General features: G+C 38.3%; 1 protein-coding gene across 26 annotated transcripts in view; it reads right to left on the reverse strand.

Moving 5' to 3' along the window:
* The window catches only part of DMD (dystrophin), a 1854857-nt gene that overhangs the window by 469654 nt on the left and 1362211 nt on the right, over window positions 1-22992 (reverse strand). For all 26 annotated transcript variants that reach the window (XR_010919130.1, XR_010919131.1, XM_067545076.1 and 23 more), the window contains one exon: window positions 15342-15577. Coding sequence is in view for 24 of the 26 variants with exons in the window: in XM_067545076.1 (XP_067401177.1) it covers window positions 15342-15577 (236 nt within the window). In the remaining 2 variants the exon portion in view is untranslated. The remainder of the gene's footprint in view (window positions 1-15341; window positions 15578-22992) is intronic.

The raw sequence follows: 22992 nt of genomic DNA on the forward strand, positions 1-22992 counted from the left end.
ATGGTACAACAATGTAGTGGATCAAAGGGCATTTCTGATTATGTTTCTGACAGCTTTTTAAAAATTATTTTTATAATATCTGACAGACAGGATCAACACAGCAGAGTTTTGGATTATTTACATCCTTGTTATAACCAATCATTTATGGAAAACATACATACATACAAAAATGTAAGGTGAATTTTAAACCCCCTTCGCCCCTCTCCCCCCGTCCCTCCTGTTCTTTTTGAAGTAATGGACCACCTCAGTTTATATATGTCCTTGCTCTTGGGGTCTTCTTGGTTTTATCATCTATTTCTCTTTGGGGATTTAGAAATAATCCTGCAACAGAAAACAGATAAGCAGGATCCTTTCTTCTTTTAAAAACAGTCTTAAGCAACACTTCTGTGAGTGGCATATGTCTGCAGAAATCGAGGCTTTGCTCCACACATCTGCAAACAGATGTTACCACAAACATTTATTCCTAGATAAATTCAATATTTGAGATGTTTCAGCTCTAGTGTGAATTTCATGATTAGCAATTCAACTGCAACATTTCACGAGTCAAAAAGCAAGAGGAAAAAAGTATAGTGTTGGCTAAAGTGACTAAATATCTGGGTTTGAAACTCAAATTTGGTTGCATGCAATCTTGTATAGAAGGGGAAGAGGAGTGAACATTATGGATTCCCACAAGCAGCATTAAATTGCTGTTTTATTTTTTAAAAGTGGATGGATGAGGGAGGAAAATGAATAATGGTAACAGGTTAAGAGTAACGAGAAAGTCCTTATCATATGCATCCACAGCAGCAGAATACAGAATGTTTTTTGTGACCTTGCTTACTGTGTTATCAGACAGAAGGTTTGAATAGTGAAAACTCACTCGTCACTCACAGGTCTTTACTAGGACTTGATTTTATTCTTGGAAAATGTTAATCACTCGTCTGATGCAGCGAAGTACTTAATCACATGCTTAACACATGAATAGTCCCATTGATGTCAATGGAGTTATTCGCATGTAGAGTCCCTAACTTTCCTGTTACAGTAACTTTGTTCTCTCTTCAGAGCTGGATATCTCAAGATTAGTTTTCACTAATGAATGGCAGGGAATTGGCAGCACCAAATTTTTGTGGCGGGGGAGAGGGGGAAGGGAAGGAATACACAAAGAGAAACCCAAACACACTAACTGCAATATTTCAGTGAAGCAAAAACATGTATTAAACCCTGCACTATTAGTGCTGCATTACCACACGTACATACTGTGTGGCACATTCAATGACACAGGAAAAAAGATAGTGTCTTGCACAGGAGCTAAAATCCCTGATGACAACGATATTTATACAAAATAAACATTTTCCTGTATATACTCTTTCCCACCATTTCTCATACCCAGCTTTGAATTTTCAAAAACATAAAAAGTACAATTTAAAAAGAGAGATGGAGTTATTAGTTACATGAGACATTCAGTTATATTTTCAAAATGCTGCGTGATATAGCGCACAGAGCCGCCCTTACCAGTTTTTGGCATGTCTGCAAAACCATTTTTTGACCATCCCTCCAATCTATCCAATTCCTGTAAAACATCAGCAGGCCACTAGGAATGCCAGCTTCTGGAAATGGCTGACTGGGATATCCCTGTGTGCACGTGCATGAAATGAGGGAAGCGGGAATAATCGTTAGGCTCCCCTGTCCTCAGGCTACTATTGTAGAAATAGATTTCGTTAATTTAAGTTAAAGAGATTGTGGATATGGTTATATATCACCTCTCTACATTCAGTGTTACCTCTACAATGAAAAGGGGTAGATTTTTTTTTTTTAAATGTCGATTAAAGTCAAGATCTCCTTTACATTCTAGTTTGAGTTTCCCCATGTCATGGAAATGAAAACAAGTTGTTTTCTAAGCTCTGCAAAATGGCTGAATAATACTCAGCTGGCTTGCTCTGCTCTACACTACAGAGTTAGTTCCAGAGGGGTAGCCATGTTAGTCTGTATATAGCCAGCTCTGCCCTCACATCAACTCTAGTGACACCATCACAGGTCCTAACAACATCAGCCACACCATAAGGAGCTCATTCACCTGCACATCTACTAATGTAATATATTCCATCATGTGCCAACAATGCCCCTCCGCCATGTACATTGGCAAAACCAGACTGTCACTACACAAAAGAATAAATGGACATAAATCAGACATAAAAAATGGTAACATCCATAAACCAATCGGAGAGCACTTCAATCTCCCAGGACACTCTGTAGCTGATTTGAAAGTTGCCATACTTCTACAAAAAAAACCTTCAAAAACAGACTTCAGCCAGAAACTGCAGAGCTGGAACTCATATGCAAACTAGACACAATCAGACTGGGTCTGAATAGGGACTTGGAATGGTTCTCTCATTACAAGAAGTAATTGTCACTGTTCACACATTCTCACCTCCTAATCAATGGTTGTGAATAGGCCTCAACTACTCTAACTAAATGGACTTTGCTAACACCTACCCTCCCCATTGTTGTTCCTTACCCTTAGATGTATATATATACTTCCTCTCTGATTTCTATTCCTTACATCTGATGAAGTGGGTTACAGCCCATGAAAGCTTATGCCTGCAGAAATTAAATTTGTTAGTCTTTAAAGTGCTACAGGACTTTCGTTGTTTTTACTACAGAGTTAGGTTGATGTAAGGCTGTCAGCCCCAGGGTAGGGTGGCGGGGGGCTCTAGCTGTGAGCTCCGTGTGGGGTTAACAGCTCGGGCTGTCAACCCTGGGGCAGTGGAGCTCCAGCTGTCAGTGCCTCCTGATGCCCCACACAGTCAAGTCAGTGGAAGCACTCCTGGTGAGGACGCACACCGCTGACAGAAGGAGCATAATGGAGACATGAAACACCACTTTTATTACTGTGGTAGCTGCACATCGACTTAATTTTAGTGCGAAGACCTTAGATGCAGGGTCTGACCTTATGCCACTTTTGATGACCTCTGGGGTCAGCTGGGAGCCAGTCAGAGCAACCTCAGGATCGTTCTTACTTATGTTATCTGATAATGGCTGGTAAGGGCCCAGCAGGCAATCTAGGGATGGCTGAAAAGCAGCTGTGCACCAGCCACATCCCCAGAACGTCCATTATGTTAATGACTTCAAAGGGAAGTGGTATAGAGCCATTTATGCCAACACTATGCCACTCAAACTTCATGCAAGGCAAATACTTAGCTGCTTGGGAAGCCACATTTATGGCCCCTTTGTGCCACCAGAGTAGCAGGAGTTAGCACCTGACTCAGTCTTCTTCAAGCCTTATTCCCATCAATGGAGTCAGCTCTTCAAGTCCTTCTTCTCCATTTCCAATATGTCTTTGAGCAGTTCCTTGGAACCACCGCAGCTAATCAGATCCTTTGGTATAACAGCCATCTATCTAGTTTTGTGTCTTCCAATCCTTCTCTTACCCTCCACTTCTAAGTTTAACACCCTGTTTCCTATAGATTTTTCCAATCTTCTTTTCCCATGCCCAAACCATCTAAACACGGATTCCCTCAGCTTTTCTATAACTGGTACCACCTTCACACTTCCCCTAATTCATTTGTTCTGATCATAGTCCATACCTGTGACTCCGAGCATCCATCTTAACATTTTAATTTCCATTCTCTTCCTCAGTGCCCAGCATTCAGAGCCATGCAAAAGTGCATGTCTAATTACATCTTGTAAGTCTTACTTTTCAATTTGATTAGCATTTTCCTATTGCAGATCACTCCATTCGCTTCTTTCCATTTAGTCTATGCTTCTCCTTTTCTGCTTATAAGTGCATTGTTGACTTAACCATTATCCTGTACTATCAAACCTGGCCCTGTAACTTCATAAAGTCATCTAACTTTCACACAGTGCCCTGCCTGGTCTTTGAATACCTGATAGGCAGATTGCTATGTACATACAGAGAATTAGTCATGCATGTCATATTTAATGTCTGAATGTAACAGAAGTAATAGAAGTGATAGAAGTGCACAGGCATTTCTAGACAAATAATGATTGTTATCAATTTCTTATTTTAAAGCTTAAAAGGTTAATTACATCCTATGATACTTGAAAAATGCTGCTGTAGTATTAGAGAAAAAGGCAAATAGAAGATTTGGAACAGCTACTGCAGACATTTCCTCCACCATCCCTCTCTCAAGATCTACAGAGGAATAGATTTTCCTGATTCAACAACTATTTGATCTCTCAGAGGAACCCTTTTGTTAAGTTCTGCAAAGTTTTAGTTTTTCTTTCATTAGTATTCACTTCAGTAGAAAAAGAGTTATATTAATATTTTAGAAGTGCAGCACTAGGACTGTATTTACACTTTACCTGTTAGGTAATAATGGTCATTTCAAGACTAAAATGTTACTAAAATGTCTTATAGATTTATGTACCCTTTCTACCACCCATACTGAGATAGGAAACATTGGAAATTGGGATGTGAACTATGAAAAATATATTTTTCTTTAATTAGAAGCAGCTCTGGGATTTTTAACTTATTTATTTATTTATTTTGGAGGAATGGAAATAGTCTAATCTTTAAGGAAAAAAAATATTCATTTCTTTTCTAAAGCACCCAGAGTATTAGATATCTCTTTTATAAATATAAATACGTATTTTGCCTGTGGCATAGAATCATCAGAGAGCAAGGTGGTCTAGTGGGTAGCACACCCAATATCGCCTTCCAGCAGGAAGACCTTTCAGCCCAGTTCCTCACCCGAGGATGGCTTTAGCTTTACCTTGGTTTGCAATGTTCTCTTCTCGGGGCGGGGTGTGTGTGTGTTTGATATTGGAATGTGGCTCATGTCCCTCCTTCAGTAGGGACAGTTGGTAGGAGAGCCCAGGCCCTCCCACTCCACTGGGATCCAACCTATTAGAGTCATCCAGTCACCCTGGATTGCCCTCCAAGTTACCCTCCCTGGGTCACTTCCTACCATCTCTCTCCCCCCATAGCTCCAAGTCCAAATAAGGTACCAAAGAGAAAGAAGAGACAACTAAACTTTGAGCCCCAACTAGGTTCAACATTCGTCAGAGGGAGGCTTCTTCAGTACCCCTCTCCAGGATCCCACAGGGTAGGTCTGTCTTCCTTGCCCCTTTGACTCAGTAGCTCGCTTTTAAGCTTCCTCCCCAGTTGGTCTGGAGAGGTATGAATTGGACCCCTTCAGGCCCAGTGAGGGATTTGCTCACCTCATCACACCTCTCTTCTATCTTGTTACAGGTCCTCAGGGTGCCTATGCTAATGTCTGGATGAATATATTTGTGAAATGTACCTGCACAAATGCAAATCTCTCTTGATCAAATCTGCTAGGAAAGAAGCTCAGGATCTGCTACATTAGCTTTTCTCCTTAAGTTATATCACTGGGAGGTACTGTATTTTGTCTCTTTCTTATTTCTGACTCTTATATATGTTGATAACTTAAAGTTAGCTGCTGGACCACACTGATGAGAGAATGCGCAGAGAGGTTAGGACTCAGGGGACTAAGGATCACTGAATTTCAGTGTGCTCCTAAGTCACTTTAGATGCTCTTGAAAATTCTGCCCTTAACTTTTCAGTCTCAGTTTATCTACCAGTAATAATTAAACATGAGATTTTCAAAAGAGCCTAAGGGAGTTAGACGCCCAATGTCTATTGACATTCAGTGGTGCCGGACACCTAACTCCCTTTGATTCTTCCGAAAATCCCAGGTAAAGTTGTACTTGTTTAACATCACAAAGGTGCTGTGGAACAATACATGAGCATGAAATATTATTGTTATGGCCCGGGCAAAAGAGAAAAAAATTCCTCCTGGAGTTAGGCCACTGCAGCAGAATCCATCTCAATCCCCTCAGCCAGGAGGCTAGGAACTGGCTACTTGCACAGTCCAGAAAGTGAATAGGGCAAGCCAGATTTTAAAGCAGCTCTCCCCTGAGGAATGGTGGCAATGATATTGCTGACTGCCTTTATTCTCGAGGGAATACTCTACAGGCAGATGCCCTGTGCCTATTAATATTATTTTTATTCTAGAACTGTGTTTATATAAGGTATCATATGGATTCACTTCAAGGGGTTGCTAGTGTGGATTTACAGAGAGTGTCTATTTAATTTATAGTTTTGGGATAATTTTCACCTCCCACATAAAATAATTGTCTGTTTCAAGCTCAGCTTCATTAGGAAGCTCTGCTGGGACCCATGTTTATATTTAGAACATTTCTTGCCCTCCTATGAAATCAGCATGTTTATCAGTTGGCTCCTGTAGTTTTGATTTGAATTCTATTATTACAACTGGATTCGAGTTTTATACAATGCGTTATCACTTAGAAAAGAAGCTATTGTTATACCTTTTACAATTTCTGAATAAAAAGAGAACCACCCCTACTTTTGCCAGCCCCCCCCCCACACACACACAAATATGGTCAGTTCAGATTTGTACAGCAGTCCACAGGTCTCAAATGTCATCCAAGTCCCATGAGGTCTTTATGACGGGAGCTTCTGTGGCCCCTGCAGCAGATCAGAACTGGGAGAGGGCAAAGGTGGCTTAAAGCCATTTTAGTGCTCCCCCTGCCTTTGAGCTGCGAGTTCTGTGCTGTGCCTCTTAGAGATGCAGCATAGAATTTCATCTATGTGTACAGAATGATAATTGGGCTCTTGCAAGCTGACTGCTGCTCTGTAATGTAATATATCAACTGTCCATTATGCAAGTTAGTGTAATTTATGTTGAAGTTTTTCTTTTCTCTCGTCATGGGACTCCTTGTCCTTTTTGGTTATGAAGTTGTCTCACAGATTCACACTAAAATGGGGGCTTACAAAATCTTTGCATCAGTTGTATCAAAGGAAGTTATAGAGTTGAGTTTCAATTCAATCTCTATAAAGGCAGGAAGGAAACCATCCACAGTTAAATTCAAGGATTTCATATGCAAAAAGTCCCATTGGTGTTTTTTGTTATTGCAGTTATTGTTGTTTTATGATATCAGATTCACGGTATTAAATGTAAGCTTTTTACTCAAAATATCAAGAGCCACATTGATTTTAAGTGATTTTAATAGAACAGTCCTTGTACGTGAGCAATTCGAAACACTGAAGGTTTTTGTAAGTTTTTCCTTTAGCATGAAAACAAATTGCCTAACCTGTTCTGCAAAAGCCATATCCACACATGCCACACACAACTAGTAACACATGAATTTATTCCAGCACTAGAAAAACATTATCCAAAGATCAGCAGTATTAAAATTATTAACAGTGACTATTCAGATAAATTCTCTTCCCCTAATGAATTTTGGTCCCAGTCCAGCAAAGCACTTAAGCACAAACTGAGCTCTTAGGCCTGGTCTACACAAGAAAGTTCTACACCCGAGTGAAGTTGTTAAATTGAACTAAGTCCCTGTGTAGGCAGCACTATGTTGACGGAAGTATTTTTCTGCCGATTTAGCTACTGCCTCTCAAGGAACTGGATTACCAATGCTGACAGGGCAACCCTTCCCATCAGTGTAGGTACTGTCTAACTGAAGTGCTACAGCCATGCAGCTGTGCCGCTATAGCGTTTAAAGTGTAGACAAGCCCCTCCATCACTTTTTGAGCCCTTCATTGCCTACCTGATCTCTTATATAGTATCAAGACATTGATTCCCACCTTTTTTCCACAAATGTAGCCAGCAAAATTTTAAAACTTTCCAAGAAGCACCATCACACATTCTCTCTTTCCTGCCCTTATGCATGAGAGGAGCTCCCCCTAAATATCCACAAAGCCATTTCACTGTCCTGCTTCATATACCCTCCTTAAAATTCTCGTCTGCTATGATGCTTATATAAAAAAAATCAGATCAGTTGTAAGGCAGCTGGTTTTCTGTGAATGCTGTTTGTTGTGCTGATTAGTATAGTCTCATTGTGCTGTACCTCATCTATCTTTTTAGCCACCTGTTGTCTTACACTTAGATTGTAATCTCTTCAGGTCAGGGTTTGTTTGTTATATGTTTGTACAGTGCCTAGCACAGTAAGGCTGTGGCCTCTAGGCACTAAAGTAATACAAATACATAAATGAATAATGATGATACCAACAGCAATGTCAAACAAGTAAGCAGTCCAATGGAGGTGGTTTCCTGAACTGGAGCCTTAAAATTCATGTAACAGGTCACTCTGAGGAACTACAGGGGGAAAAAAATCTATTACCCACTGAATAGATACAGTATGGACAGTGGTGGTGCAAGTTTCTAATCATCGACATGCAAATGAGCCTCAGTGCTGCCCTGGAGAATTCATTCTCAATGTCCTCTCTGCTGAGCCTAACAGTATTGCCAATTTGTGCCAACCGTGATGGCTTCCTTTTGAACAGAAACTTATTTGATACAAAATGGACTAAGATAATAAATTCTCTTCACAACAGAGCAACAAACAATAATTGGAGGGAAGTGACCCTCAGCCACTGCTAACCTGTTCGCATTTCAAGTTGATGCTTTAGGGCCTGATCCAAAATGAACTGAAATCAGTGAAAACTCTCCCATTTATTTCAATGACTTTTGGATCAGGACCTTAGAAATAAAAAGATATTACATGTGCCAACGTTTAAACACCTCAGAGAAATAAGAAAGTGGCTGCTAAACACTCTCCCAGAGAAATTTGTTTGAGTGACTTTTTTATTATTACAAAAACCAAATATATTCTCTGTCATGTCATAATGAGATGGACAAACTGTTTTAAAATATTGGCTTTCTTTATGGCTATAGAGTAATAAAAAGGAGTCTTCTGGCATATATACTATATCTCAAGAGATCCAATTTTCAGATTCATGGCAGTTTTCCTTTTTAACACTCAGCTTTCTTTTGGATACAAGTCCCTCTAGCACAACATGCTGCATTTTCTACCCTTTAATAGTAAGCTTAAGGGCTCAAAGAAATTTTTTCATTCTGCTGTGTTCTATAAAAATGCTAAAATCTTTCAAAAAGAAATCTTGTAATTCTAATTATTTTTTAAGGGTATTTAGAACGCCATTTAGCATATTATTCACTTCAAACACACGAATCAGCCTTCCAGTATTTCTCATAATTTAGAATAACTTCTTTATTTAAGAAGTCTAACAGCATGACATAGTCTAAAAATAATTCTGCTAGCTATTTCATGTTAAACAGAATAACAGTAACGCTTTGAACTAGGCATAAATGATAGCTCTAGTCCCCCAAGTGACAGGACCTGCTGAAGAGGGCTGGCTCAAGGTTCTCCACGCCACTTAAGCTCTGCACAGGGGCTGCAGTGAGGTCCAGCTAGCTCAGCAGCTGCACAGAAATGCCTATGCATCCACTGCATGCTGCCGCACTAGTTTCAGTTCCAGCTCTACTTTGGGCACAGGATAAGCACGGCTCAATGATGGATGCAGCGGATGTCTGCAGATCGGTGTTTATGCAGATTTGAGAGCCACAGTGCAATCTACAAGTGTACAGAAGAGGTTGAGGCTGCCAATATAAGCCACAAGCTGGAGTAACATCATTTAGGAAGTTATGGGACAACCTTGCTCCCTAAACCAGGATTAGAAAGGGTGAATTTCTATTCCCAAACTGCTGCAGTCCACATGATTTAATTCTGGTTGAGTGAATTCTTCCCTTAGTGTGTATTAGTGGGCGAATGAAATGAAATTTAACACCATATGTACACAAGGACCACACATTTTTCTGTTGTGCATTTTGGTACCATGCAAAACATCATGTGAGGAGGTACTGTTATGTACATGGGAATTATAAAGATATATCACTATTCTGAAAGTGAATATAGGACATCTATAGGACATCTATAGGACACTAAGGGCTAAATTTTCAAAAGGGGCTGAGGCCTTGCCTCCCTTTTTATAGGTGCAATTTATACTGATAAAATTACACGTGACATGACTTGCTGAGGAAAGTCAAGTATCCGTGATTCTAACTACATGATCTGACCCACAATGAGATAGTTAAGTGAGCAAGTACCTAAATTAGTATCCTGCAAATCAACTGTAGATACAAAACTATGAGTTTAAACTTAGGAAGTGCAGCTGGCACCTGGAAAAAGTGGCCAAGATTTTGAAATTTTGGCCATTAATGTACCTTAAAAATATACATTATAGAGAGCTGGCTGAAAAAGTGGGTTTTTTTCTTCTGAAATTTTATGAGAAAATGAAAAATGTCTCATTTTAGTTTAAATTTTCCATAGAAAATTTCAAATTTTTGGGGACAAGTTCGAACTTCAAAAAATTTCAGACAAAACATGAAAAATTTCAATTAGGAGAAGCTGCTACATTACCTCAAGCTCCCATTCTCCTCTACAGTTTGGGCTGCCTGGTTGGACTACATGTCTCATGATGCAATAAAGTGTCCTCTCTCAGAGAGGAGAGATAGGGCCTCATAGGCGCCCTGGCTATGGTGCATCATGGGAAATGTATTCCAGTCATGGAGCATGGCCCATACAGAAGATGGGGACATGAGGCTACCAAACTTTCATGAGGTTTCAGGTCAGCATTTACAAAACAAAATATTTTCGGGGGGTTTTTTTCAATAAAAAAATTAGGTTTTCTGACATAAACAGACATTTTCCATGAAATTTTGTTTTGTTAAAAAAAAAATCAGTTCAGAACAACTCAGATAGAAAACTTTTGAGCAAACGTAACAATATAGTCCACTGAACCATGATGTTGCCACTTATTCAGTTGCATATGCAGTACTTAATAAGCAGTATTAGTAATAAAATGAACATTACAGAACTACGCCCAAAGCGAGGAAAAAAATTAAGCTACTGAAGTGCTAATTTTGTCTCTTTGTTTTATAAGGTCTATAAACAATGCATATAATATACCATTAACTTGCCCTATGTTTTTAATTGCCATTCCTCCCCATCTCTCATAACCAGAAATTTGGTGCTATGCTTCTCTCTATTTTTCTCAAATGACATCCAACTTCTTCACAGATCATGGTAATTTCTCCATTTGTATATCCAAACCAATTAACAGGAAAAGATGGGCATCCTTAACCCTAATTTTTCCATTGCCCAAGTACGGAGGTTTTAAGCAATCTGAGGGGCACTGTAGTCTAGCAATGAAACCAAGGTTCTACTACCTCAAAGACCAAGATATTGTTCCCATAAACTTCCTATATAATCTATGGCTATTAAACTCAATGATCTTCATTTAGCACCTCTGAAAAACAGTTTGGTACACATTCCCCTTAAATCACATGAGTATTTTGTTGTAGAATACATGAATAATTTTATCAGACCCTGGATTTTTTTTCTTCCCTTCCCCACCTTTGTCCTCCTGGAAACAAGCTGGCCAGCTCATTTTAGCTCTGACTTTTTTTGTTTGTTTTTTTTGTTTTTTCTCTATCCCCTTCATTGACAGAAGATCATGTCTAGTTTTCAAATAATGGCAAATTCTTAAATATTTTACTATTCTTGCCCTTAAAAACTGCTTCTTGTATAATACAATATCAAAATCTACCTGTATTTCCAATGCTGTGATGTAATGTTATTTTATTGGGTAGAAAGAAGAAACATCAGACTATTTGCAAAAATTTCAAAAAGGAGCCATGTCAGGTCTTTTAATTTCAGAAAGTACACACTCAGTTTAATCAAAGATTTCAGACACATTCTAGCTGTCAGTAAGACTTAAACCTAAACATTTGAAAACATAAGGATTTTGCTTTGTTTTCTCTTTATTTTTTCCGAGTTAAAAGGGGGACCAAACTTAGCTATATAATGGGACCAAAATTAGTCATATAACGGCATTGTGGTTGTAACTTTAATTATGGAGATACCAGCAGCTCTCCATAATAACTTTGGCCGTGCAGTTCCAAAAACATACAGGCTAATGGAACACTTCTATTAGCTATAGAAGGGTCTTGACTTTGTTTCAGAACTGCAGATGCTAAACAGAGGGCACCTCACACACATAGCCCTGGTCTACACTGACCTGGCAATTCGGCGGCAGTTGACAGGAGTTACGCAAGCTACGCAGAGTAGCTTGACTGCTGTGCTTCTCTTCTGCACGGTGTCTTCACTGCACTGCGCTGACGGGAACTCTGTTCCCGTCAACGCAGCACTACACTACTTGAGGGGGTGGTTTTATTCAGTCGACTTCCTGATCGATTGAGCAGGTCTACGCTGACCGCTCAATTGATCCAGAAAGATTGATCTGGCGGTGGCGACTTTGCCGCCGTCAGTATAGACATATCCATATTGTGCCTGATCCTGCTGCCTCACAAGTTGATATCAAAAGTCTACGGTTGAAATCAATGGCTGCAGTATTAGACCCAAAACAACCCGCAACAAAAAATCATTCATGACTTTGCTAAATTAAAAGCTCTTTTCTCCAAATGCAACCAGCATATTTGTTTTCAAAGAGGTTTAACTATATGAAAAGTCTGAAGTTGTTTTGGAACTAGAGGAAGGCAAAGAAACATTAGACAAAAGTCAAAAAATCTCAAGTGAGCATGACATTTTAATTACCTATAACTAAAAATAGTGTAATTAATTGTCTTCAAACTTTGGACATTCTTCTCTGCCTTCAGAGGAAATATGGCAAATTATAGGATAAATATTGTCCAAGCTATTTTTATAGTGATGTCAAACAGGGCTTTATAATGAATGCTTGTTGACACTTTAACTCTGGAGAAGTTGCCACCTTTACATAACAAAGCAGAAGAAGAAAGTTCATGTCTGTGTCCACTAATTTCTCTTTCATAAACAATATAAACTGTTCCTTGAGTCCAAATCTCCCTGATTGCTCTGAAGTGATCAGAATAAAATGAAGCATCATCTGAAACCAACTGAATTGAACCTTATTATGTTGATTCTCTCAGCAGTCTACATCTGGGCATGTTATTTATTTTCATCATTTTCCTAACTTTAGCCATAGAACCAGGTTATGAAAAGCAAATTCCATATAATTCTGTTTTGTCAGTCAGTTTTCAGACAACATGCTGCTCATATCACAGCTTTGAAATCCCAACTGTTGCAAAAAATCAATCTTTTGAGTCAGAGTATAGAGTACAGTATTTATTCCTTGATGAATACATGGCAAAGTAATTAAAACCATTATAAATTCTTTTCTGTGGGTTTTAAAGTGTCTGTTAAACTATACTGAAGAGAACTATCCATGTATTTATGTACTTCTAAAGTACCTTAGTAGAGTTGCATTCAAGAAGGATACATTCTTAACAGCAAAATATTTGGGTCCACTCATATTTTTGACATATATATGGGGAGCATAATTACAAACAGGATGAAATTATTAGACATTATAATACTTTCTTGCTATGCTGAAAACTTCCTTTTCCTTACACAGTGTATGCATTGCTTACTACACTCTACTGCTTCCTGATGCGCACACACACAAGCAACCTCTGTACCTGATACTTTATTACTGTAACCATTCACAGTTCCAATTCATTGGGGCCACTTTCAAGGAAAGGTCACTTGTGGGCTAATGATGTCTTAAACATTTTTTCTTCATAAATGTGGCAGGGTTAGTGACTATGATCTTGTGACATGAGAGTGAAATGAACCTGTGCAAAATGCCCTTAGAGATTTAGTCTCAATAATATTATGTGTGATTGTGAAGGAAAGGATAGCTTAAGGTCACTTGTTTTTACATGGACAACTTGGACAATATTAAATGGACTGCCAGGTTTACAGAGGGTTGGGGTTTTTTTTATGGTTTAAAATATTCTTTAACTTTTGTATTTATTAAAGAAAATTTCCTTTTTCTTCTAAAAGGAAAGGCATGGAAATAAAACAAAGACCTGTTTCATCTTTCTGGGGCAAGATATAAAAAATACGCCAACATTAAAGTTTTGGATGTGTCTATTTTTGGATGCCTAATATGAGACCCCTTAATGAGACCCAATTTTCACAGCGTGGTAACTGAGCACTTACGGCATCTTGGGTTGGTTCCCCAGAACCAAAAATCTACAGAAATAATGCAGTTTTGAAACAAAGTTAAGGCCCTTCTATAGCTAATGTTCTAAGCTAAGTATTTGACAACATGAACCTTTTCAATCTAAGGCTTTACAAAAAGTACAAAAATCTTAATCATATAACATGTTTGTTCTTTGGCCTTCATGTCACTTAGAAATGGCCAAAACAATATTTTTTAAACTGTTTAAAAATTATTTTTATCTAGTCTCCATTGTATACCCTGTCCTCAGATATATTATTACAATACAGGTATGAAACTCTAGAGAGATGGTACAGATTTACACTGAAAATATTGACCGGCCCTATAATCACAGATGGAGATGAATGCCAAAACCTTTTGCTGTCTCAGGAAGGTAATACAAAATAAAAGTCTCAGGGAAAAAACAACCAATATCAAATAATCACAAGTTGGGGGGGGGGGGGGGGGGGGGGGGGGAGAGAAGAAATACACAAAAAAGAAACAGAAAAGAACCTAGTTGCTGATATAGTTGAATACATTCCTCTCTTGTAGAATTGTTTAAGAGAAAGATCATACAAATTTTCTCCATTCTATTTTCTTTTTTTCTTTAAATAAAGAAAAAAATGTTAACTTCCTTCCTCTGTAATAGTTAGATTTCGTATTTGGAGGAGGGAGCAGAGGAATATTTTATAATACAAAGCCATAAATTCAGTTTACAAGAGCTCAAATGAATGGAAGTTTAGCACTTAAAGTATTGCACAGGCAAGCTGAATCTTTTATATTGAACACTGTTAAATCTTGAAGGCAGGTAATTACTTTCAGGCTATATAATAACAAATTACTTTTATTGCTACAGAGTTGCTGAAGTTAAAGTTTTGTTTTTGTCTATGCACGTGTATTTCCATATTTTTGTGTGTTTTCAAAGATGAGTAATACTTAAGCAGTTTGCTGACAAAACACTTGCATTAATAAGCTGTTCTTTTGTATACTGAGAAGCTTTTCATAACAGGACTAAGGAGCTTTTCATAACAGGATGACAGAAGGCTACAAGCCTCTCAGAAAGTTCTTACAGAAACACTCAAATGTGAAAAAGGTATGGAACAGTATATTTTTTTCCTGTTTACATCATGGATCTTTCTTTAGATTTCCTCCCTTTTTTCAAGTTCTGTATCTGACCCTTGAGCCTGTGATACCACCAGGATGGGTGCATTATAAATGAGATATACAGACAGATCGGCTTTCACTGCTGTAACACACACGTTTATAAAAGGGCACATTCTGTTAAATGCAATTTTCATTATTAAAAAAACTACTCTGTTCCTTTTTCAGTTATCTTAAAATTAAAATCCTAGAATTTAATTTAAAACAGCTTAACTGTGGAATTTGTATGTTACAGACCTTAAGCTAAATATTTGCTGTTATGTTCCATGCTGAAATGATTACCCTTATAATAGCTGTTACAAGCTTTCAGCTGCAAAAATCAATGTCTTAATGTTTCTCATACCTTTTGTTTGATGATCATGTCATTGATGTCATCAAGGTCGCCCACTGTCACTATCTGGGATTTTATCACTCGATCCAGTACAGAAAGCCAATCAGTGAGTTCTGCCCAGACCTTATTAAAGTCAGCCAGGGCTGGCACCTCCAGAAGCAAGGAAGATGGCATTTCTAGTTTGGAGATGGTGGTTTCCTTGGTTACTACGGTTTGTGTAACCACAGTAACAGTTTGACCAGAAGTTACTGAAAATTTAAAAAAAATAAAAATGTTAGCATTATTGGATAAAGAGACTGTGACAAATTGCTCATTTCAGTAATATAGTTCACTCACTGGAAAGATAATTATTTCAATGACTGTATCGTTTGTAATATTTTGTCCATTTGAAATGTGAAAATGAAAATAAAACAAATAACATTAATTTGTTATATACAGTATACCAAGCATGTCATGATAGACACCCATACTGGCCCCCTCAGTCTTCCCCCACCCTGACTTACCTATAAGCGCTCACCCCATCCCAGCTGAGACAAAAGCAGTGTCAGGACTACCCCTGTGTGATCACCCCCAACCCTGAGGTCCCTGAAGTACTCTGGCCTCTTGCATGTGTCTGGCAGTGTGCATGAGACTGGCGGCTGTAGGTCCTCTAAGAACTTGGCACCAGTACCCGGTGGGTCCCAACATGCACTCTGCCGAGTGTTTAGAACACTACATTTCTCTCACGGGCTCCAGTCACCCTGCATCTGTGATCCACTTCTCACCAAACACCCTCCCAACTGCCACAGAACCTCCCTACCCTCCTAGATGATCTATCAACCTACAGAAACATGAAGAGCAGCAGCAGATTCACCCTTAGCAGATCAATCACACGACCCTCTGGTCTGAGCAGGCTGCGTCCTCACATCCACACTTAACTCCATCATGTCAGATGGTTGCCCTGGCCACTGAAAGCCTGGTCTGCACATCACACCCTTTCTAGTTTGGGTAGAAAACACTTATTGTTCCAGTAGCTACCAAATGAGTGTGACCAACTCCTTGCCCCTTGGTTACCTGTGGAATGGGGATTGTCTCCTCCTCGATCTCTCTATTTATCTTCATGTAAATGGGAGGATGGTTTTGCTACACCATTTAGAACAGTCTGTGTACAGTGTGACAGAGATGATGGGAGGGACATTGGGACTCAGGGAATATAGACAACTCAAGACCCAATAGCAGGGATTGGTCAATTGGGCCATCTTTGTTTCATGTGAGGTTAGAGCCTCTCCAAAGACAGGGCGAGACCAGCGTTTTATCAACCTCATCACTTTGAGTGGGTTGCTCTGATTTCCTGGGCATAATGATGGGCAGGACCGGGAATGACTGAAGACTACCCTCCTATATTCCAGGCCAGGATAAGAAAGTTATATGGAGATCCCTCATTGAGAATCTTCAATTAAAACAGCCATGGGGAGGGAGCTATACATTTTGTTTGTGTGTGTGTGTGGGGGGGGGGGGGGGGGGTATTGTGTATTCCTCAAACAGCGGTGGCAGGAATGGAGAAGAGGAAAGGGGCTTTAGCATTGCTTCTCTGCCTGATAGTGGGAGCTGTGGAGAAAGAAGAATTTTATTCTACACAGCTAAAACTTAAATAAGTGTAATTCTTAGAGTGTCAGACTTGTATGGCTGAGGAGAGTTGAGCTGAAGTGGTTTCTTTTTGCATTGGTATCTGTTTGGAAGATGAGCGGTTGGGAGGAATTGGTAGAAAGTCATTTTGGCTGAAGATGAGCTTTGTAGCCTGAGCTGAAGAACTTAATTTGGGCACCCAGCCGTGGCAGTTGAGGCCCTTCAATGGCCATTTTAAAGGCAACGCCGCTTTGACTGCTGATCTGGTGACCTGGGGAATAGCTGGGTTTCAAAAATTTGGAGTAGTGGTTTGTGCAGCTATGCAGGAAACATATGGCCTGAGGGGAAAATCTGGAGAGAGTCGTTTTATTTCATTTCATTGGGTACATATGTTATCTTCCAGGAGAATGAGGAGTCAGAATTCCAGATCCTTTCTTTATGTTGAATAATGTGAGGTCTATGGTTAATAAGTTAACAATCATTCATGATTTAGTTCAGGATGAAGCCCATTACTTTTGCATGGCTGGGTTGTTTATATCCAGCCTGATGTGCAGGAAGTCTCTTATCCCCAAACTAGGCCTAGCTCAGTGTATCTCTTTGGTATGTGAAATATAAATAGGATTAGTGTTGATTCAGCGATCACCCCTTTGCATCACAAAGCATCACCTAACAAATTTCTCACTGCTGCAGCATGAAAAGCTCATGCTTCCGATGAAGAAGAAAACTAGAATACATATGAGCTAAGTTCAATTCCTGCTTCTAAACCAGAATTCTTCCATGACCGTAGCTCAGTCACTTCATGTCCTTGAGCTTCAGTTATCAAAATATAAAATGGGGATAATAAAACTTCCTTTCTCTCACCCTTTGTCTGACTAGATTGGAAACTTTTCTGGGCACAGACTGTCTTTTAAAATGTATATGTTCATCACCTGAAACAACAGGACTCTGATCTCATTTGCACCAGCTACATGCTCCTGCAGTAAATTATTTGTGATTAGCCAAAGTGTTTATATATAGGAGAGGGATCTGCTGACAAGGGAATTACCCTGATATGTCCCGCCATTTTAAAATTCTTTCCTTGCTGTTCATCTGAAATAACTTGATTCTGATGACTGAATCTGCATAGTACATCATTTTGTGCCAACTGCTGAAGAGATTGGTGGGTCTAAATAGGGGTGTGGATTTTATTGTATTAGTGTGTTGCAGGAGCTGACATGAGTTTTGTTGGTGTAGATGATGTTTTGGGGGCACAGAAAGACTTTTGGTTGCTACTCTTTTATGAATGTGGTGGTATTTTTGGTCTCTTGCTAGGATGCCTACCTCCTGGAACCGGCGTTACTATTCATTCTCTATATAAAAATCAAAATATAGTTGACCTTCATATTTATTCACAAAGAAAATAAGTAATTATATAAATAATCACCTGGTACCTGCTTTCCAACTGCCCGGCAATTTGCATTCTCATTTACCACTGTGCAAAGTGTGTGTAAAATGGTATAAAATCAGAATGGAAACATTTTAGAAACATATCCCACAGGTAAAAATAAATGACAGTATTAGGTACTGGGTAATGAAAAACCAAGCTGCTTGTTTCTGAAAGGTACTTATATTCTTTATTTCACTGCATGATTTAATAGTATAATGTATCTTATCTTCACTCAGTGGGACAATTCACATGAGTAAATACCTACTCACACAGGGTCAGGTCCTAAACCCACAGACTGGTTTAATGGAACTAGCAGCAACTGACAAGTGCAGCAATTTCACATATAACTCATCTAAAAGACAACAACAGAGAACTATTAAATATCTCAGTTGAGTCAGTTGCCACACAGACAGCATAACAATTCACATCCATGCTTGGACCCTGGCGATTCTTGGAGCAAAGGAACAGGTTTTAGGGCAGCAGTTGTGGTCATATGAGGAATGGTTCACTGGATTCTCATCATAAGACAAATAAACATAAATGGAAAGCTATGAAAGCATAATTTACACATGGTAACTCATGCCCTAAAAGTACTACATTGCAGATTTTTGATCCGTAAGTATCAGATCATTTCTCCAAGTGTTTGAGTTATATCCCCAACAATCAAATTATAATAAATAAACTCATCAATAGAACAGCTATTTCCCTAAAGAGTCTCATTAAAGATATGAACCATGTATTCTGGACGTTCAGGTAAGGTTAGATTTTAGTGAATATCTCTTTTTCTGTTTTTGAGGGGGAAAAGTTTTCTTTCTGCCCTCCCCCTTTTGGCCTGGCTACCTTATTCAAAGACAATAAACCAATTCATTATCAGACTGAAAAAAATATATATAATGGGACTACGGTGTGTTATTAGGAATCTGGCTTCATAGTCCTTAATGATGCAAAATGCCATGAATAGCCAACACTGCAGAAAAAAGCTTCCTAACATAAGAGCATTTAAAATGCCAAGCAACTGCCCCTTACTTGTTGCTTATGTCATTCAAAAATTATATCTGATAACGGTCTTCATAGAGAATATATGTGTGTGTGTGCATGCGCATTTAATCATACAAAGGCAATTTATGCTTTAAGTTGCTATTACAAGTGCCATTTGGCAAACCAAAAGACAGCCGCAAAACCCATTAGCAGAACTGTAGATTTGGAAACTACATTTGCAAAAATATTTTTAAAGGTGCAGAACTCATATTATTATAATGAATGTGTTCCCAAGAGGCACACTCAGAGGCAATAAAATATATTTATAGCATACTGTCCTATTGTTTTAAAAATGTAACTCAGTCATAAGAAGAAAAAAAGATAAAACAGCACAAGAGGTTGATGTACTGGGACTTGACTCATTAAAAAAAAAAATCGAAGATCTGAATAACACCTTTGCAATGCAGCTGCAGAGCAGCTACCTGATTTAACAGCCTAAACGTCAGAGCTATGAGAACTGGAATTGAACCTTTGTGCCCCCTGCAGTTTCTTGCATTCCACATGCAAAATATGGTTATTGGATACTGGATTTAAATGTTTAAAAAGAACAAAGGTGAGTTTTGTTTTCTGTGGATAGGCTGTTTCTCAGGCAGAGAAAGTCTGTCTGTGGTGCATGTTGCCTTCAGAAGGAAAAGAGGCATCATTACCCCACTTAGGTAAGACCACGTTTTTTGTTTTGTTTTGTTTTGTTTTGTTCTATTGTAGTTTAAACTCGGTCCATTTGGAAGATGTGCCACTGAGAGCGTTTCCCAATCTGTGTTTATTCCTTCCAACAGAGCTACAGTCTGGAATGAAAAATTCAATCGAGAGGTTGAAGTTCACACTTAAATTGCCAGTTAATCCAAGTATAATGATCAGTAATGTGAAAAACAATATTAAATTTAGTTTTTATGGCTATTTTGAATAGATTGGGCTGCTATGTTTGGAACAGCTAAAACAAATTACTCAATATAGTGGAAATTAGTGACCCTGAAAGCCTGGACAATGAACAACTAGCTACACTGGAAATTACTCTACATTAACTGAAATGTTAAAGTATGTGATTTTATATAAATATTTTCAAATGAACATTTTAGAAATTCAAACTGAAAATGTTTCTTCTGTACAATTAAATAATGTAATATCTACTATTTGAATAGTTAGAAATGTGCTAATATTCTATAATTATTTCCATTATATTTGATATATTTTATATATAAGGAAATGGTATGGTATTTCAGATACTTTGGTACAGTGACTATTGCAAATATTGATTTTTAATGAGACCTACTGCAGTTAAATCTATCTATCCATCCATCCATTTATACTACACTTATCAGTGCAGTATCTGAGTGCATGACTTGCATTTGTTTCTTTCTGTGCTTAAACAAAAAGTGTCAGTGAAGAGCAAGTTATGATGTGATTGTTAATTCTTAAAATCATTTTATCAAAAGCTGTTTTCTAACTGAAAAACACATATAACAAAAAGTGGCTACTTCCATTCCCGACCATGCATGGTTCGTAGTTTGTTATTTCTCACCTAGGTTAACGTAATGTTTGCTTCCACAGTCACAGACAATATTGTCATTTTGGTCACAAAAGAAAAAAGAATGATGTGTAGGACCACAGGTTTTTTTTTAAAGTCACATAAGCAATTAATAACATTCAGCCAAATTTGTCCACATTTTATTTAATCCCCAGTGTAATCACAAGTATAGAATTATTCCAGGGTTGAATTTGGCTGCAGTATTTAAAATGTCAGTGAAGCTCCTTTTAAAAATTGCTGGGCTGCTTCTGCACTGCTCTGCTTATATGGGGCAAATGGAGTACAGATTGGCCGTGTCCACCTAACTGGAGACTCTCTCAGTACTGGGAGGTCCCTAGAGTTGTTGGCTCATACGACACACTCCCCAAAGCCACTGGTGCAGGGAGCATGACATGGCATCTCAGGGAAAGGTGTCATGATGTAAGCATGCACTGTACTGTATCTATCCCAGCTGGCATGGAGGTTCTTTTTACCTGCCCCTGGTCCATGCAAAAGGAGGGTTGCTTGTTGTCTTGAAGACATTTAAACCAAATGAATGTCAAACAGAGGAGGCACTGGGTGGCACTTAAAAATCTCAGAGAAATATTGAGAAAGAGGGAGGAAGAAAGACTACTAAAATGTTTTTTCAATGCAGAAAGAATTAAACAAAGTATTACGAGTTATTCTTCCTATTCCAGAGAAATAAGGAATATTATCCGTTGTTGACATAATTTTGGTTGGTGGCTAACTGTACATCAGTGTAAGAAATAAATGATGTATAATTTATTATTATTAGCTGCTTCAGTTAACTAAGTTGCCACTTGTCACCTTTCCTAGGTGGCAATCTTCAGTGATTTGAATTGGCTTTTAGCTATATCCTTCTTCATACAGAGAAAATTAGTCTCCTCTGAAGCATTGCCCAAATCATAAAGAATATCACTAAAATGATTTGCATAGAAGTGGATTTTTTTACTTTAAAAAATCTTCTATAGCAACAGATGCACAACAGCACTTTAGGATGAATTTATTATGAGCATGGAATAATCATTACACGCCTCACAATTGCTATCAATTTCCTTCTGCTCATGCAGCATACACCTGTGGCTTATTGGCAATGCCCTTGGTTGCACTTTTTAAATGTTTACAATCTATTTAGAAGTGTGTTGTGTTCCTTATTTTTTTTTTTTTATTTGGAGGGGAAGGGGAGAGGGAGAACAAGCTTTTTGTGTACATCTCTTTCTGTCACAGATTTTATCTACTTACCTGAAAAAGAAAGAAATACATAAGAAATTATACTGTAATAAATCAATATATAAAAATAAGATATGCTTTAGTTTTCTACATGGTTGTTTTTGTTTTGTATTTGTAAAGCTGTCCTTCAGAGACTTCCATACATGGTGTGTTTTTCTGCCTACTTCTTTTTGAGTGGATATTGCATATCTGTCTGTAGCCCACAGAAAATAATATAGTGAAGAAATGACTTCACAGAACTGTCTATATTCTCTCTGCTGGACAAGATTTTTCATTCCACACATCAGTCACAATTTGCTGCAGCAATTCCAAAATATCATCTTATTTCATTTTACCCTCACTTTAACCCATTAATGCCGGATGTCAGATTGATTTGTATTGGATCTAATAATAAGGTATTCCACACTGATGCCAAGGAGAGGACAACAGAAAAACAAAGTTTTCTTGGCGGGGGTTGTATTTATTGAAGTTTTATTGGGGAAACTGAGCATGCAAAATTTGTATTGATGTTGGTTTGTAGTCTTCATGAAAATACGGTCATTCAAGGATATACGTTATCATATATATGAGCCATATTTGAATTTGCAACTTTAGAGTGTAAAGGTGCTATATCCCATTACTGATCCCTAAACCATCTAATTCCCATTTTTATTTCTTTTCTGTCACCCTACACACACACACACACACACACACTCTCTCTTGACCTAAAAAAAAGATTTGCAAGTTTGTCTGCTAGGCAGGCTTTTCTAGCCTTTCAGGACTCCATTGCACTTACTATTAAATTTTAACATGTTTACTAACCAGATAACATAGGAATTTTAAAATATATATCTTTTTTA

The sequence above is a fragment of the Emydura macquarii genome, unplaced genomic scaffold (assembly GCF_026122565.2).
Source record: "Emydura macquarii macquarii isolate MOO-44397 ecotype Brisbane River unplaced genomic scaffold, CSIRO-AGI_Emac_v2 contig_1043, whole genome shotgun sequence".
NCBI lineage: Eukaryota > Metazoa > Chordata > Testudines > Chelidae > Emydura > Emydura macquarii.